General features: G+C 39.5%; 1 protein-coding gene across 2 annotated transcripts in view; it reads left to right on the forward strand.

Moving 5' to 3' along the window:
• FAR2 (fatty acyl-CoA reductase 2) overlaps positions 1–19566 on the forward strand; it is a 137647-nt gene that overhangs the window by 81675 nt on the left and 36406 nt on the right. For both annotated transcript variants that reach the window (XM_060024528.2, XM_060024526.2), the window contains one exon: positions 2620–2848. In XM_060024528.2, coding sequence (XP_059880511.1) covers positions 2660–2848 — 189 coding nt within the window. In that variant the 5' untranslated portion in view covers positions 2620–2659. The remainder of the gene's footprint in view (positions 1–2619; positions 2849–19566) is intronic.

Below are 19566 nucleotides of genomic sequence, written 5' to 3' on the forward strand. Positions count from 1 at the left end.
TTTTTTTTTTTTTTTTTGCAGTATGCAGGTCTCTCACTGTTGTGGCCTCTCCCGTTGCGGAGCACAGGTTCCGGACGCGCAGGCTCAGCGGCCATGGCTCACGGGCCCAGCCGCTCCGCAGCATGTGGGATCTTCCCGGACCAGGGCACGAACCCGTGTCCCCTGCATCGGCAGGCGGACTCTCAACCACGGCGCCACCAGGGAAGCCCCATTTATATATGTAAAGACGTTGGAAAGATTTACCATCGAGTAGAGTTGCATTTGGGGAAAACACTATTTGACTTGATGACAGTTATAAATCATCTCCTCATATTTCCAAAAGAGGGTATATAAAATACATAAGACAGGACATTTAAAATAAAGCCTGCGTGCAGCAACAAAGACCCAACACAGCCAAAAATAAATAAATAAATAAACAAATTTATTTAAAAAAATAATAATAACTGTCAAAAGAAAAAGCCAGGGCTTCCCTGGTGGCGCCGTGGTTGAGAGTTCGCCTGCCGATGCAGGGGACACGGGTTCGTGCCCCGGTCCCGGAGGATCCCACATGCCGCGGAGCGGCTGGGCCCGTGAGCCATGGCCGCTGAGCCTGCGCGTCCGGAGCCTGTGCTCCGCAACGGGAGAGGCCACAACAGTGAGCGGCCCGAGTACCGCAAAAAAAAAAAAAAAAAGAAAAAGCCAGAAACCATTAAGATGAAAAATGTGGAACCAGTGACCATATGAATAGCCAATACTATAGGTAAGTTATATTTTTAAAGGTTTTACATGTATTCACTCACATAATCCTTACCACAGCACTATTAAGTGGATACTTTAGTTATCCCCAGTTTACTGATGAACAAACTGCAGCATTGAAAGATTAATAATTTGCCTGAGGTTATAGACCTAGTAAGTGGTAGAACTGGTATTTGATTTCAGTCTTGCTTAGAATCTGAGTGCTAAACTAGGATACTGTACTGCCTTCCAAATTTGGTGACACCACTTTTCTGAGCTTCAAGACAGGCAAAGCAAAAATAATAAATACTTTTCCCAAGTGCTAAATTTTGAGAAAATCATTAGATAGATTGTAATGTGAGTAACATTATATAACATGACAAAACATATCTTTCATTGCTCTTTTGCACAAGGTCCAAATGTGTTCTTCAAAATAATATTTCTCACATCAATCCTTAGTAAAAGGGATTTAGACAACCAATGAAAATAGCTAACAGTTGAAACCCATAGTACTTCCTAGTGTATAGCACTGATAATTGTGATTTGTGTCGTTGATCTCTGTTTTATTTACATTAGTAACAGTTGTAATTAACTTGTTTATGTATTTACTTATGTGTGTATCACTGGCCTCCTCTTCTAGAGCGACAGCAAGGATCTGTTTGTCTTATTCAACCGTTGACCTTCAGAACTTAGCATAGAGTCTGGCATGGCAAGTGCACAGAATTATTTGTTGAGTAAATCCATGAATGAATGAATCCTCCAAAGGCAAAGAGTTCTGCCCAAGAACGTAGCCTCAAGATACTCAAAGTATAAATTATGACTATAATTTTAAACTATAAATTATAATTAATTTATACATCAGGACTTTGAAAAATCATGTTTTGTTAAGCAGTCACTGGAGTTGACTTGACTGGAGTGAAAAGGGCAGGGTGTTGGCTTTTTCACTTGTTTTTTTTTGTTGTTCTTCTTTCAAGCTCTGATGTCAGGGCTGGTCCTTGGAGTTGTGTTCTGCAAGATCCACCCAAATCCCATCCACAAAGACAGCCGAAGACTTGCTGCAGGCAGCAAAGTCAGTGACAGAAAGGAAAGTCTGCTCCCACACTATGGCCTTGCCTCCTCCAAAGCTCCGCGGCTTCCAATCAACAATCTTGAGGCCAGGCTTAAAGACAAAACACTTCACGTTGCATGGAGTGTTTTTTCTTGGAAGTCACAGCATCCAAGTGCTGCATCTGGCTTCCCACCACCAGATCTGCTCTTGGAAATGATTTTCTCTGAATAAAACTGCAACTGAAATACTAATTATGTCATAATTTTTAAAATTTGATCCTGTTCTAATCTTTGGTTTCACGGGTTTGGGGCTATTCCCAACCTTATCATTTACATTCTCATAACACTGAATTCTTTGTATTATTCCCCCATACAGCATCCCACACCACACATTGGGCCTTTGCTTTTGATCTTTCTTTGGCCTGGAATGCCCTTACCCCAGCCCTTATCTCTTTTCAAGTTTGACCACAGGTGTCACCACCTATAGGGGCCTTCCTGAAATTTCCAGATCCTGCTATGCACCCTTCCTCTGTGCTTTCTTTGGTTTTAGCATTACCATATTATATTTCACAGTCTCTAGGTATCTATCTCCTCCATCAGACTACAAACAATTCCTTGAGAGCAGGAACCATGTCTTACTCATTTCTTGTCCACAGTTCCTGGCATAACATCTAGCAGGGAGAGAAATCTCAGTAAATATTGATTGAAATGAATTGTGTTGCCAATAAGCCATGATGCTATCACTCTGTCTGACCTTTTCCTGCATTCAAAACTCCTGGAAATGCCAGCAACATTTTAAATGACTGCATTTTAGCACTACTGAGAATGTAATCTTTTGTTATTTTTCTTTCTTTTCAGGAACCTCTTTCCGAAGCTATAAAAGACAAAGGGAAGAGCCATGTCCATGATTGCAGATTTCTATGGTGGCAAATCCATTCTCATTACTGGGGCCACAGGCTTCCTGGGCAAAGTGTTGATGGAGAAGCTATTTCGCACCAGCCCAGACCTGAGAGTCATTTACATCCTTGTGAGGCCCAAGGCTGGCCAGACCCTGCAGCAGAGGGTTTTCCAGATCCTAAATAGTAAGGTATGCCTTATGGGAAGAGCCTTAGGGCATGGTGACTCACTACAATGTTCCCTTATAGCCCCAAACTGCAGGTGGGGACCAGGATATCTGGGCAGGTAGAGGAAAGGAGACAAAACAAGATAACAAGGAACAGCTCATGGAAATCTGTGGTGTTTTCCCATAAGAGAGGAAAGAGTGCTTAGACCCTGTCCAGAAGAGGTGAGCGGGTAATCTATATTCTGCAAATTACTGGGTAAGAGTCAGAACGCTAAAGCTCGCAGAGTGGACTCGCCAGGCTTGAAATCTATCATGAGGTCATCCAAACTCTTCCCTAATTTTCATTTAAATTTAAGGTAGCTTTCCTCCAAATTTTTAGATAGTATATTGCATATTACATCATATCATATTATAAACAGATGTGATTACTAAGTAGCCATGCAGTAATACTTTCAGTTGTCTAAAAGCCACAAGTTGTATACTTTATCTATGATAACTTGATATTTCTATTATCCCATTATATTTCTATTATCCTGTAAGTTCTTCTAAGGGAAAATGAAACATATGTGTGAATGAGCACTTGGGTATCAAACTTTCTCACTCCCCTCCCCCCAAAATATGAATGTCATCTCATGTCTTAATTTATAAATTTGAAGGCTTTCATCTCAAACATATTATCAATTTTTTGTCACTTTATACCTCTTACCCTCCAGCTTGCAATGTTTAGAATAATAACAACAATGACCTCCTAGGATTGCCATGGGAATTAATTTAAATGTACGTGTCTTGTTCATAGACTCCTTTGGAAAGTACAAGGTCACTTAGGGTTGGCAAAAAGAAGATTTAAATAAGAAATTGTTTTTACAAAGTCTCCTTTCCAGTGTTTAGGCATGCTAACATCTAATGGAGTGGTGTATCTGATAGCACAGCACATTATAGACACCCCGTAAGCTTGATGATTACATTTTATCTTCTGGCACCAGCATGAGATTTTGGTATAAACCATCATCAGGAGAATCACAAAAGCCTCTCCTGTATCTCATAGCTTAACTCAGCAGTGGGACAAATAATAATAGCTGGCACTTACTGGGTACTTAGTACATGGCAGACGCTATTCAAATGAGCCTTACCTCATTGATTTTTCAACAACCCTGTGAAGTAAGAATTAATATCCAAATTTTACAGATGGATAAATGAGACCAGAAGTATTAACTTTCCAAAGGTCACCCAGTTAGTAAATGAGAGAGTCAGACTTCAGACACCCACCCCCCAAGTCTGGCTCTAAGGCAAGCACACTTGCCTATACCCTACACTGCCTGCATTGTAAGTAATGGTTCTTAAGAATAAGAGAAAAAAAGGCTGATGTGGCATAAAACCAAAATTGAGAAGAAACTCTCAGATCCTTCTTCATACAGCTTGCTCAGTTATACATCCCTAATGGACTGTTTTCATCATGTAGGAGACATGCCTCTTTAGCTTTGTAGCCAGCTTATGAATTTCTAGATAAGTATTTTGACAGAGAGTCTTGTGGTCAGCATAATTTTCGCCTATAGTTATATTCAATGCATTGTATTTGATAACACAGCAATAATTCTTTTGGTATGGAAATCTTGATTATACTATAAATAACTTATTTGTGAAACTGGCTTGCAAATCTCTACCTGTTTCCACTATTGGGCTGTTTACAACTGTCAGCTGTTGACTTTTATAAACAGTGGTCCTTAAACTGTGGTCTCCCAACCAGCAGCATCAATATCACCTGGGAACTATCTGTTGCTATCAGATGGTGCTTAAGAGCAAGGGCTTCAGAGGTAGATTGACCTGGGTTTGAATCTCAGCACTGCTAATTATTAGCCGTGGGACAGTGGGCAAGATACATACTCTACTGAACCTCAGTTTCCTTATCTGTAAAATGGGATAATAATATCTTGCTCACATACATTTATGGCAATCTTTGGATGAGGAGAGCTGGCTCTCCCTGAAGCTCTCTTCCAAGATCGATGAAACTTCTTTCCTGGAAACCCTCAGCAAAATTTTCCTTACATCTCATCAGCCTGGGTTAAGTTATATATCAACTTCTGAACCAACCTCTGTGGCCTGAGGTACACCATGTACTGATTTGTTCAGAAACTTCAGATCTAAGCCAATCACTGGCCACCTGGAAATTCTCAATAATCTTACAGAGAATCTTAAATTAAGGATATAATCAATCATAATTTCATTAAGTTTATAGGGAGACCCAAGCTGACATATGGGTTAAAAAGGCAAAATAAAATTTCTCTGAGTTTTATTAATGTAAAATATAAAATAATCAGCTTTGTTTTTTAACTAATCCAAAACATACCCATAAATTTGTCATCTCCAATTCAGAGATCACTAAACTGGAGCTTGGTGGTATCTTAAAACCAAGGAAACTGCAGTCAGCAGCCATTTGCTAAATTCCTGGATGCTCAGGGCTTTACATTTCTAGGCAGCAGCTGTCCTCCAGTTGTAGTTTTAAAAATTCTTCTCCTGCTGGGAAAACTGGACAGCTACATGTAAAATAATGAAATTAGAACACTCGAACATCATACACAAAAAGAAACTCAAAATGGATTAAAGACCTAAATGTAAGGCCAGACACTATAAAACTCTTAGGGGAAAACATAGGCAGCACACTCTATGACATAAATCACAGCAAGATCCTTTTTGACTCACCTCCTAGAGAAATGGAAATAAAAATAAAAATAAACAAATGGGACCTAATGGAACTTAAAAGCTTTTGCACAGCGAAGGAAACCATAAACAAGACAAAAAAACAACCCTCAGAATGGGGGAAAATATTTGCAAATAAAGCAACTGACAAAGGATTAATCTCCAAAATTTACCAGCAGCTCAATATCAAAACAACAAACAATGCAATCCAAAAATGGTCAGAAGACCTAAATAGACATTTCTCCAAAGAAGATATACAAATGGCCAACAAATACATGAAAGGATGCTCAACATCACTAATCATTAGAGAAATGCAAATCAAGACTACAATGAGGTATCACCTCACACCAGTCAGAATGGCCATCATCAAAAAATCTACAAACAATAAATACTGGAGAGGGTGTGGAGAAAAAGGAACCCTCTTGCACTGTTGGTGGGAATGTAAATTGATACAGCCACTATGGAGAACAGTATGGAGGTTCCTTAAAAAACTAAAAATAGAACTACCATACGACCCAGCAATCCCACTACTGGCCATATACCCTGAGAAAACCATAATTCAAAAAGAGTCATGTACCACAATGTTCATTGCAGCTGTTTACAATAGCCAGGACATGGAAGCAACATAAGTGTCCATTGAGAGATGAATGGATAAAGAAGATGTAGCACATATATACAATGGAATATTACTCAGCCATAAAAGAAATGAAACTGAGTTGTTTGTAGTGAGGTGGATGGACCTAGAGTCTATCATACAGAATGAAGGCAGAAGGAGAAAAACAAATACCGTATGCTAACACATATATATGGAATCTAAAAATAAATAAATAAAAATGGTTCTGAAGCACCTAGGGGCAGGACAGGAATAAAGATGCGGATGTAGAGAATGGACTTGAGGACATGGGGAGGGGGAAGGGTAAGCTGGGACGAAGTGAGAGAGTGGCATTGCCATATATACACTACCAAATGTAAAACCGATAGCTAGTGGGAAGCAGCTGCATAGCACAGGGAGATCAGCTCGGTGATTTGTGACCACCTAGAAGGGTGGGATAGGGAGGGTGGGAGGTAGGCACAAGAGGGAGGGGATATGGGGATATATCTATATATATAGCTGATTCACTTTGTTATAAAGCAGAAACTAACATACCATTGTAAAGCAATTATACTCCATTAAAAATGTTTAAAAAAAAAAAAAAGATAGCCCTAGTAGAATCAAATCCAGCATACAAAGTTAGCTTCGTATGAGCAGTCAGTCTCACCTATCTTCCCCTTTGCTAAGCCTTCCTTCACATGGGCTCCTAAATTCAACCTCAGAATAAACAGTATTTTTCTTTTGTCATTAAAAATCTTTCCTTTTCCTCAAAGAGACTTTGCTATTACAGTAACACTATTGAAGATATGTCTAAATGAGTATTTTAAAAGGGAACAATTGCTATAGCACCGAAATGCTCAAGACATTGAAATATGGACATTTCTTCTTCAGTCTCTATTTCTGGTTTTTGCAGCAAAGGCATTAATTATACTTCCATAAATTTTGACTTATGTGGTCAGATAGAAAGACAGGGCCCGGGCTTCTTCATAAAAAGAGAATGATATAGTTTAATATTTTTGCAATGTTTCCTTTAAAAGTGAAACTATTCCATATGAAGTCTAGTTTTCCTCGATTTGGTTAGAATTTAGAAGGAAATGGTGCAAGTCTGTTATTCCAAACATGTGGGTCCCCACAACCAACTTTCCAACACAGGGTTATACTTAAAGGAATATATACCCAGACATCTTTGGTTTCATAATAATTCTGTCTGCTTTTATGCTTTCCTAATTTCAGATTCAGTGAGAAGAGTCTCAGGTTTGTCAAATAATACACCATTTTCTCAGAAGTATTTGATTTGCTGAAATCAATAACACATGTATTATCCCAATTTTTTCCCTTTAATTTTTTAAACTAAGGCCTTTTCGTTATTTCCTTCGTGTGTTCCCACTGTGTCTTCCACATCTGACACAGTGCTTGACACTCTGTAGGTAATCAACCAAATATGTTCAATGAACAAGTTTAATGTACTCCAGTTCTTTAAGCCAGTCTTTACTTCTGTTGTATGACCACTCTCACCCTAGGTTCTTACTCAGAAGAGCTTTCCTGTCTGGGTTAAAGTTTCTTCTGGAAGGCCTCTGATTCTACAAATATTTATTAAATATCTTATATGAATCAAGATCCAGTCTAGATGCTGCCATTGAACTTTATTTTGACATGACAGAGTGATTTAAATGCCTCCAAGCCTTATTCCTAAGAAGGGTCTGGTATTACTTTTACTTGGTACTTGCCTCCTGTCACACAAAACAATGCATGAATTCTAATCCACCTTAAGTAATACAGTGTGCTTGAAGGTAGATTAATGGTATCAGGTATAGGAGGCTTGGAAACTTTCTTTAAAACATAATGAATAAAACTGTTACCGGTTTGCCTTTGATTCCCACTGTGTCCCCAGGAAATATGGTCAAGAGAACATCTGTTCTATTGATGTCTATCTATCAAAATTCATTCATCGGCTTCATTCCTTTCCTTTCACGGTATGGACAGCAACTACCTCTCACTTCCTGTTTCCATGCCTTCAGAGAGAGACAATTAAGTAGGAAATGCTTTGGAAAGAAGGTTATTTTTAATCCTTAGGCCACATAGAATTGGGACTCAAGAATCAGAACAGAGGATCAGTTTCCTCACATATGCTAAGATCCTTAAGTATTTTCAGACCACTTAAAGGAATATATCAATTGAGGGAGAGGTATCTGAATTAATGGCAGATCCTTGAGGACTTTCTCACAAAGATAATTAAGGTGGCACTCTAAGAAAACAACCAGAGACACACATAAATAATGTGCAAATATATTTATTGAACATGTTTACTTTTATCGTTAAGTAAAAAAACCACTGTCTTTTGTAGTGAAAAACCAGAACAATAATCTTTTTCCAAAAGAATTTTCTAAATGCAATTACAATGAAGTTGTTTTATTTTTATAGTGGGAGAAAAAGCCCACTTTTTTTTTTTTTTTTTTTTTTTTTGCGGTACGCTGGCCTTTCACTGTTGCGGAGCACAGGCTCCGGACGCGCAGGCTCAGCGGCCATGGCTCACGGGCCCAGCTGCTCCACGGCATGTGGGATCTTCCCGGACCGGGGCACGAACCCACGTCCCCTGCATCGGCAGGCGGACTCTCAACCACTGTGCCACCAGGGAAGCCCAATCCCACTTTTTAAGATAGTAAATAAATAAGGCAGCAAAGCAATCACGAATTTCCAAAATTATGTCATCAGATATAAGTTGTTTACTTTTAGTTTAGAAACTTTATCAAAGTGAGAGAGTAGCATTGACATATATACACTACTAAATGTAAAATAGATAGCTAGTGGGAAGCAGCTGCATAGCACAGGGAGATCAGCTAAGTGCTTTGTGACCACCTAGAGGGGTGGGATAAGGAGGGTGGGAGGGAGACGCAAGAGGGAGGAGATATGGGGTATATGTATACATATAGCCGATTCACTGCGTTATACAGCAGAAACTAACGCAACATTGTAAAGCAATTATACTCCAATAAAGATGTTTAAAAAATAAAACAAAAAATAAAAGTAAAACTCAAAAAAAAAAGAAAGAAATACTATTCGAAGTCTATAAAATCATTTTTAAGAAAACTCTCCTAATTTCTTTCACAAAATCTGAGAAGTTTCTACGGAGAATAAGCCAAATTTCCCATGTTGACATGTGAACATGCTAACCGCAGACCCACTTGTGGGTCCCCAGGCATCCCAAGCTGACTGCTTGGTCTCTTGTTATGAAAAATGTGCTCATTTAAGTATGAACCAACAAGCTTTCCAGGTAGCAGAAACAATTTTCAGTGGCAAAATTGATACTTATTTTGCTATCTAGAATGCGGCTTTGCTTAAAGACATTTTTCTTCCCCACGACAAGAGATAATTAGTTGCAAATAAATCATTCAGTTACGAAGCTCAAAGTGTTGACAGCATTTTGAGGTTCTTCAGTGCTTTAAAGATGTGTTCCTTTTTACAACAGTCATGTCCCATTTATATCCATTTAGGTTCTTAAGTTGGTCATAATCTACTCTGAATAATTCTTTAAGAAAACATCAAGAAGACAATATCCGTACCTGAAAAATAAAACCATAAGTAGTTGAATTTATATTGAGTGAGGTAGTTAATTAAGAGTGAGATCAGAATCTAAAAAAAAAAAAAAAATTCATTGAGAGAATACCAGAAATGGTTAGGCATTTCCTCTTAAACTAGAGTAATCATGTAAGGAAAGGGTTACAATGAGATTGTGCTGGGTTTAGAATGCAGCATCTGAGAAGACCAGGCAAAATTCAAGACTCCCAGGGAGGGACCATCCTGTATGATGTCACCAGGAAGCAGATTTATAAACAAAGGCAGAGCTTGGCAGGTTGCACTGGATATTTTAAGTCAACTTCTCTGGAAAAATGTGAATTACTCAATAAGCTCTCAGCTGCTCCTGAGATAAATCAACTTTGAAATACCCTGGAGAGTTTTGGGTAATGAATCATGCAGGGTCACACACGGGGCCCTCAGTTCATAGAACTGATTAGATTTAAGACAATAGAAGATAGCAACATTTTATGAAATAGTTTATTGAATCATTTTGCAAGATTATCACTGTTCGGTAGTTTTTAGAAGACATTAGATCCCTAAGAGGAAAAATAATGCGTTTAAACAAATTAACTTCCAACTAAATAACACAGGCAAAGAAAAGGCCAACACTTTGACATCACTGGAGTATTAAGAAGCACCCAACAGAAAAGTTATTCATTTTATGTAAAAGTTCATTGTTAATTTTCAGACTCTTTTTTTTTTTTTTCTTTTTTTGCGGTACGCGGGCCTCTCACCGTTGTGGCCCCTCCCGTCGCAGAGCACAGGCTCTGGACGCGCAGGCTCCGGATGCGCAGGCTCAGCGGCCATGGCTCATGGGCCCAGCCGCTCCGCAGCATGTGGGATCCTCCTAGACCGGGGCACGAACCCGTGTCTCCTGCATTGACAGGCGGACTCTCAACCACTGCGCCACCAGGGAAGCCCTTCATAGACTCTTTTATAAGGAAGAAAAACATTTTCGTGTTTGGTTCAGGCTACCCTGTGTAAAAGCTGCTTGTCCACAACTTCCAAAAAAAGATGAATTTCTCATTGATATTAATAATTCTGTTAAATCTCCATATAAGGCAAAGGCGATTAGAACCAGAAGTTTGTATTTTAAATTCCCAAAGTCAGCTTTGTTCCATTACCACTTTTTACTTTACCTAAGAAACTAATGATCCCACAAAAAAGCAAGAGGCTTTTATAAACTTGAGACAACTTGAGGGACTATTGCCAGGAATTAAAATTTCCCATGATTAACAAACACACTTTTGAAAGAGTATAACTGATTCTCAGTTTGACAGACACTCAACTCAGATTAGTTGAAGCATGTTAAGCCTCTCCCCTAAGGGCCATTTCCTTCCTTTTAAGGAAAAAAAAAAAAAAAAAAAAAAAACTTTTTAAATTGATTTTGTCCTGGGGATATTCTTTAAGGTCCCAGAAACAGAAACAATTTATTTCTCAATCTCTTGTTTTCTTTTACAGTACCATTCACTAGTTAATTCAATCCCTGGCATGATTTCACATGTCCAACTTCTTTCCTTCTTTTTAAATTTCTTCCAATCACATCAAGTCTTTTTCTCAAAAGCTTCACATTGCCTGTACTGATTTCATTCAAAAAAGTCACCAAACCACAGGATTCAACATGACTCTTGTCAACTAATTGGCACTTGTCACTGGCACTTGCCAGCTCCCTCTACAAGGATTAAGTCATGTGCTGCTGCAGCTGCTGATTTTCAACACCTGCCTGAAAGGTGTTCAGGGTGGAGAGCTGTAATGAAACTCTCTGTGCTCTGGGAAAAACTGGCAGAACAGGTCTTCAGATAGTTAGATATTTTCAGGAGTCAATTTTATGAGCCCGATTCTTGTATCTCCTCATATCTAGAAAAACACTAAAATCCTTCATGGTGACATCTGTTCCTCATGACCAGCAGTAACCTTCATGAGACCAGCAGAAACATTCTACAAAAAATTTGTGCTTGAAGGGGAGCTTCAAGATGGCAGAAGAGTAAGACGCAGAAGAGTAAGACACAGATATCACCTTCCTCCCCACAAATACATCAGAAATACATCTACATGTGGAACAACTCCTACAGAACACCTACTGAATGCTGGCAGAAGACCTCAGACCTCCCAAAAGGCAAGAAACTCCCCAAGTACCTGGGTAGGGCAAAAGAAAAGAATAAACAGAGACAAAAGAATAGGGATGGCACCTGCACCTCTGGGAGGGAGCTGTGAAGGAGGAAAGATTTCCACACACTAGAAGCCCCTTCGCGGGCAGAGACCATGGGTGGCAGACGGGGTAAGCTTCGGAGCCACGAAGGATAATGCAGCAACGGAGGTGTGGAGGGCAAAGCGGAGAGATTCCTGCACAGAGGATCGGTGCCAACCAGCACTCACCAGCCCGAGAGGCTTGTCTACTCACCCGCCGGGGCGGGCGGGGTTGGGAGCTGAGGCTCAGGCTTCGGAGGTCAGATCCCAGGGAGAGGACTGGGATTGGCTGTGTGAACACAGCCTGACGCGGGCTAGTGCACCACAGCTAGCCGCGAGGGAGTCCGGGAAAAAGTCTGGACCTGCTGAAGAGGCAAGAGACTTTTTCTTGCCTCTGTTTCCTGGTGCGCGAGGAGAGGGGATTAAGAGTGCCGCTTAAAGGAGCTCCAAAGACGGACGTGAGCCACGGCTATCAGCGTGACCCCAGAGGTGGGCAGGAGATGCTAAGCCTGCTGCTGCTGCCACCAAGAAGCCTGTGTGTGAGCACAGATCACTGTCCACACCTCCCCTCCCGGGAGCCTGTGCGGCCCACCACTGCCAGGGTCCCGTGATCCAGGGACAACTTCCCCGGGAGAACGCGTGGTGCGCCTCAGGCTGGTGCAACATCCCGCCGGCCTCTGCCACCACAGGCTCACCCCACACACCGTACCCCCCACCCCGCCCCTGGCCTGAATAAGCCAGAGCCCCCGAATCAGCGGCTCCTTTAACCCTCTCCTGTATGAGTGAAGCATAGATGCCCTCAGGTGAACTACATGCAGAGGTGGGGCTAAATCCAAAGCTGAACGCCGGGAGCTATGTGAACAAAGAAGAGAAAGGGAAATCTCTCCCAGCAGCCTCAGGAGCAGTGGATTAAATCTCCACAATCAACGTGATATACCCTTTATCTCTGGAATGCCTGAATAGACAACGAATCATCCCAAATTCAGGAGGTGGACATTGGGAGCAACGATATATATATATATTTTTTTTTTTCCCTTTTTCTCTTTTTGTGAGTGTGTATGTGTATGCTTCTGTGTGTGATTTTGTCTGTATAGCTTTGCTTTTACCATTTGTTCTAGGGTTCTCTCTGTCCTTTTTTTTTTCTTTGTTTGTTTTTAGTGCTTGTTATCATTGGTGAATTTGTTTTTTGGTTTGGTTGCTCTCTTCTTTCATTCTTTTTTTTTTAATTACTTAAAAAAACTTTTTTAATAATTATTTTTCATATTAATAACTTTATTTTATTTTATCTTCTTCTTTCTTTCTTTCTTTTTCTCCCTTTTATTGTGTGCCGTGTGGATGACAGGCTGTTGGTGCTCCAGCCAGGCGTCAGGGCTGTGACTCTGAAGTGGGAGAGCCAAGTTCAGGACATTGGTCCACATAACCAGTATCATGTCCACAAGACCAATATTATGTGGTCCAGCTCCACATAATATCAAATGGCGAAAATCTCCCAGTGATCTCCATCTCAATGCCAAGGCCCAGCTCCACTCAATGACCAGCAAGCTCCAGTGCTGGACACCCTATGCCAAACAACTAGCAAGACAGGAGCACATTCCCACCCATTAACAGAGAGGCTGCCTAAAATCATAATAAGGCCACAGATACCCCAAAACACACCACCACACGTGGACCTGCCCACCAGAAAGACAAGATCCAGCCTCATCCACCAAAATACAGGCACTAGTCCCCTCCACCAGGAAGCCTACAAAACCCACTGAACCAACCATAGCCACTGGGGGAAGACACCAAAAAACAATGGGAACTATGAACCTGCACCCTGCGAAAAGGAGACCCCAAACAGTAAGTTAAGCAAAATGAGAAGACAGAGAAACACACAGCAGGTGAAGGAGCAAGGTAAAAACCCACCAGACCAAACAACTGAAGACGAAATAGGCAGTCTACCTGAAAAAGAATTCAGAATAATGACAGTAAAGATGATCCAAAATCTTGGAAATAGAATGGAGAAAATACAAGAAACATTTAACAAGGACCTAGAAGAACTAAAGACCAAAGAAACAGTGATAAACAACACAATAAATGAAATTACAAATCCTCTAGAAGGGATCAATAGCAGAATAAGTGAGGCAGAAGAACGGATAAGTAATCTGGAAGATAAAATAGTGGAAATAGCTACTGCACAGCAGAATAAAGAAAAAAGAATGGAAAGAATTGAGGACAGTCTCAGAGACCTCTGGGACAAGATTAAATGCTCCAACATTTGAATTATAGGGGTTCCAGAAGAAGAAGAAAAAAAACAAAGGGACTGAGAAAATATTTGAAGAGATTAGTTTAAAACTTCCCTAATATGGGAAAGGAAATAGTTAATCAAGTCCAGGAAGCACAGAGAGTCCCATACAGGATAAATCCAAGGAGAAACATGCCAAGACACATATTAATCAAACTATCAAAAACTAAATACAAAGAAAAAAATTTAAAAACAGCAAGGGAAAAACAACAAATAGCACACAAGGGAATCCCCATAAGGTTACGAGCCAATCTTTCAGCAGAATCTCTCCAAGCTCGAAGGGAGTGGCAGGACATATTTAAAGTGATGAATGGGAAAAACCTACAACCAAGATTACTCTACCCAGCAAGGATCTCATTCAGATTTGATGGAGAAATTTAAACCTTTACAAACAAGCAAAACCTAAGAGAATTCAGCACCATGAAACCAGCTTTACAACAAATGCTAAAGGAACTTCAATAAGCAGGAACACAAGGGAAGGAAAAGGCCTACAATAACAAACCCAAAACGATTAAGAAAATGGTAATAGGAACATACATATCGATAATTACCTTAAATGTAAATGGATTAAATGCTCCAACCAAAAGACATAGACTGGCTGAATGGATACAAAAACAAGACCTGTATATATGCTATCTACAAGAGACCCACTTCAGACCTAGGGACACATACGGAATGAAAGTGAGGGGATGGAAAAAGATATTCCTTACAAATGGAAAACAAAAGAAAGCTGGAGTAGCAATTCTCATATCAGACAAAATAGACTTTAAAACAGACTGTTACAAGAGACAAAGAAGGACATTACATAATGATCAAGGGATCGATCCAAGAAGAAGATATAACAATTGTAAATATTTATGCACCCAACATAGGAGCACCTCAAAACATAAGGCAAATACTGACAGCCATAAAATGGGAAATCGACAGTAACACATTCATAGTAGGGGACTTTAACACCCCACTTTCACCAATGGACAGATCATCCAAAATGAAAATAAATAAGGACACACAAGCTTTAAATGATACATTAAACAAGATGGACTTAATTGATAATGTATAGGACATTCCATCCAAAAACATCAGAATACACTGTCTTTTCAAGTGCTCATGGAACATTCTCCAGGATAGATCATATCTTGGGTCAGAAATCAAGCATTGGTAAATTTAAGAAAATTGAAATCATATCAAGTGTCTTTTCCGACCACAATGCTGTAAGACTAGGTATCAATTACAGTAAAAAATCTGTTAAAAATACAAACTCATGGAGGATAAACAATACACTACTTAATAACAAAGAGATCACTGAAGAAATAAAAGAGGAAATCAAAAAATACCTAGAAGCAAATAACAATGAAAACACGACAACCCAAAACCAGTGGGATGCAGCAAAAGCACTTCTAAAAGGGAAGTTTATAGCAATACAATCCTGCCTTAAGAAACAAGAAACATCTCAAATAAATAACTTAACCTTAAACCTAAAGCCACTAGAGAAAGAAGAACAAAAAAACCCCGAAGTTAGCAGAAGGAAAGAAATAATAAATATCACATCAGAAATGAAGGAAATGATAGCAAAGATTAATAAAACTAAAGGCTGGTTCTTTGAGAAGATAAACAAAATCGATAAACCATTAGCCAGAGTCATCAAGAAAAAGAAGAGAAGACTCAAGTCAATAGAATTAGAAATGAAAAAGGAGAAGTAACAACTGACACTGCAGAAATAAAAAGGATCATGAGAGATTACTACAAGTAACTCTATGCCAATAAAGTGTACAGCCTGAAAGAAATGGACAAATTTTTAGAAATGCACAACATTCCGAGACTGAACGAGGAAGAAATAGAAAATATGAACAGACCAATCACAAGCACTGAAATTGAAACTGTGATTTAAAATCTTCCAACAAACAAAAGCTCAGGACCAGATGGCTTCACAGGCAAATTCTACCAAACATTTAGAGAAGAGCTAACACCTATCCTTCTCAAACTCTTCCAAAATATAGCAGAGGGAGGAACACTCCCAAACTCATTCTACGAGGCCACCATCACCCTGATACCAAAACCAGACAAAGATGTCACAAAGAAAGAAAACTACAGGCCAATATCACTGATGAACATAGATGCAAAAATCCTCAACAAAATACTGGTAAACAGAATCCAACAGCACATTAAAAGGATCATACACCATGATCAAGTGGGGCTTATTTCAGGAATGCAAGGATTCTTCAATATAAGCAAATCAATCAATGTGATACACCATATTAAAAAATTGAAGCAGAAAAACCATATGATCATCTCAATAGATGCAGAGAAAGCTTTCGACAAAATTCAACACCCATTTATGATAAAAACCCTGCAGAAAGTAGGCATAGAGGGAACTCACCTCCACATAATAAAGGCCATATATGACAAACCCACAGCCAACATTGTCCTCAGCGGTGAAAAACTGAAACCATTTCCACTAAGATCAGGAACAAGACAAGGTTGTCCACTCTCACCACTATTATTCAACATAGTTTTGGAAGTTTTAGCCACAGCAATCAAAGAAGAAAAAGAAATAAAAGGAATCCAAATCGGAAAAGAAGTAAAGCTGTCACTGTTTGCAGATGACATGATACTATACATAGAGAATCCTAAAGATGCTACCAGAAAACTACTAGAGCTAATCAATGAATTTGGTAAAGTAGCAGGATACAAAATTAATGCACAGAAATCTCTGACATTCCTATACACTAATGATGAAACATCTGAAAGTGAAATTAAGAAAACACTCCCATTTACCATTGCAACAGAAAGAATAATATATCTAGGAATAAACCTACCTAAGGACACAAAAGACCTGTATGCAGAAAATTATAAGACACTGATGAAAGAAATTAAAGATGATACAGATAGATGGAGAGATATACCATGTTCTTGGATTGGAAGAATCAACATTGTGAAAATAACTCTACTACACAAAGCAATCTACAGAGTCAATGCAATCCCTATCAAACTAACACTGGCATTTTTCACAAAACTAGAACAAAAAATCTCACAATTTGTATGGAAACATAAAAGACCCTGAATAGCCAAAGCAATCTTGAGAAAGAAAAATGGAGCTGGAGCAATCAGGCTCCCTGACTTCAGACTATACTACAAAGCTACAGTAATCAAGACAGTATGGTACTGGCACAAAAACAGAAATATAGATCAATGGAACAGGATAGAAAGCCCAGAGATAAACCCACGCACATATGGTCACCTTATCTTTGATAAAGGAGGCAAGAATATACAGTGGAGAAAAGACAGCCTCTTTAATAAGTGGTGCTGGGAAAACTGGACAGCTACATGTAAAAGTATGAAATTAGAACACTCCCTAACACCATACACAAAAATAAACTCAAAATGGATTAAAGACCTAAATGTAAGGCCAGACACTATTAAACTCTTAGAGAAAAACATAGGCAAAACACTCCATGGCATAAATCACAGCAAGATCTTTTTTCACCCACCTCCTAGAGAAATGGAAATAAAAAGAAAAATAAACAAATGGGACCTAATGAAACTTAAAAGCTTTTGCACAGCAAAGGAAACCATAAACAATACGAAAAGACAGCTCTCAGAATGGGAGAAAATATTTGCAAATGAAACAACTGACAAGGGATTAATCTCCAAAATTTACCAGCAGCTCATGCAGCTCAATATCAGGAGAACAAAGGCTCAATCTAAAAATGGGCAGAAGACCTGGTGGACAGTTCTCCAAAGAAGATAAACCAATTGCCAACAAACACATGAAAGGATGCTCAACATCATTGATCATTAGAGAATTGCAAATCAAAACTACAATGAGATATCATCTCACACTGGTCAGAATGGCCATCATCAAAAAATCTACAAACAGTAAATGCTGGAGAGGGTATGGAGAAAGGGGATCCCTCTTGCACTGTTGGTTACAATGTAAATTGATGCAGCCACTGGGGAAAACCTTATGGAGGTTCCTTGAAAATGTACAAATGGAACTACCATGCAACCCAGCAATCCCACTGCTGGGCATATACCCTGACAAAACCATAATTCAAAAAGAGTCATGTACCACAGTGTTCATTTCAGCTCTATTTACAATAGCCAGGACACGGAAGCTATTGTGTCTATCGACAGATGAATGGATAAAGAAGGTGTGGCACATATATACAATGCAATATTACCCAGCCATAAAAAGAAACGAAATTGATTTTTTTGTGGTGAGGTGGATGGACCTGGAGTCTGTCATACAGAGTGAAGTAAGTCAGAGAGAGAAAGATAAATACCGTATGCTGACACATATATATGGAATCTAAAAAACAAATAAAAAATGGTCATGAGGAAGCTAGGGGCAAGACAGGAATAAAGACGCAGACCTACTAGAGGTGGACTTGAGGATACAGGGAGGGGGAAGGGTAAGCTGGGACAGAGTGAGAGAGTGGCATGGACATATATACACTACCAAACGTAAAATAGCTAGTGGGAAGGAGCCGCATAGCACAGGGAGATCAGCTTAGTGCTTTGTGACCACCTAGAGAGGTGGGATAGGGACGGTGGGAGGGAGGGAGACGCAAGAGGAAAGAGATATGGGAACATATGTATATGTATAACTGATTCACTTTGTTTTAAAGCAGAAACTAACACACCATTGTAAAGCAATTATACTCCAATAAAGATGTTAAAAAATATATATATGTGCTTGATTGCATGTACTCCCCCTTCACCGAAATCACATATATACTGAACTTCCCCGCTACCTCTTTGCAGCAGTTTGTCAGAACTATCTGTGGTGCTGTCTACTGGGCTGGAGTCCTCATTTTGCCCGAAATAAAACTTAACTCGCAGCTCTCACTGTGTATTTTTTTTGTTAAGTCGACACTCTGGAATATATTCGGTTTTCAGAGGTATCAGGATCACATGGTATAATCAGAAACCTTGGGATGACGCACAAATACACACATAGCTGTCTGATTAGCAGCTTTTGAAAATGGAGTATTTCTGTGGAAGCAGAAAGGAAGTTTTCCTATTATTAGAAACATACTAAGTGGTAGCCACTATGCTAGGCATCTGACTTTTATTACCCTATTTAATCCTCACACAACTCTGTGGTATGCCTTATTGCTACCTCACAGATGAGAAATTACTCCAAGAAAGTTGTCACCTATCCAAGGAAGTACCAAGGTAGTGAAAAAGCAGACTGTAAATGCAGTTCTCTTATCTCCAATGCCCATGTCTTCCCCACTGAATTGCATTGCTACCCCTAGGAAATCGCTTCCTCTAACCAGGTACTTATTCTCAAAGAACTCTGTGAAGCAGGCCTTTGGCATGGGAACAGAGCGTTAACAAGATGATGAACTGTGTCACCTCTAGCATTTATTATAGATTCTTATGTAAAGTGAACTATAATTTTGT

The sequence above is a fragment of the Delphinus delphis genome, chromosome 11 (genome assembly GCF_949987515.2).
Source record: "Delphinus delphis chromosome 11, mDelDel1.2, whole genome shotgun sequence".
In the NCBI taxonomy this organism is placed as follows: Eukaryota; Metazoa; Chordata; class Mammalia; order Artiodactyla; family Delphinidae; genus Delphinus; species Delphinus delphis.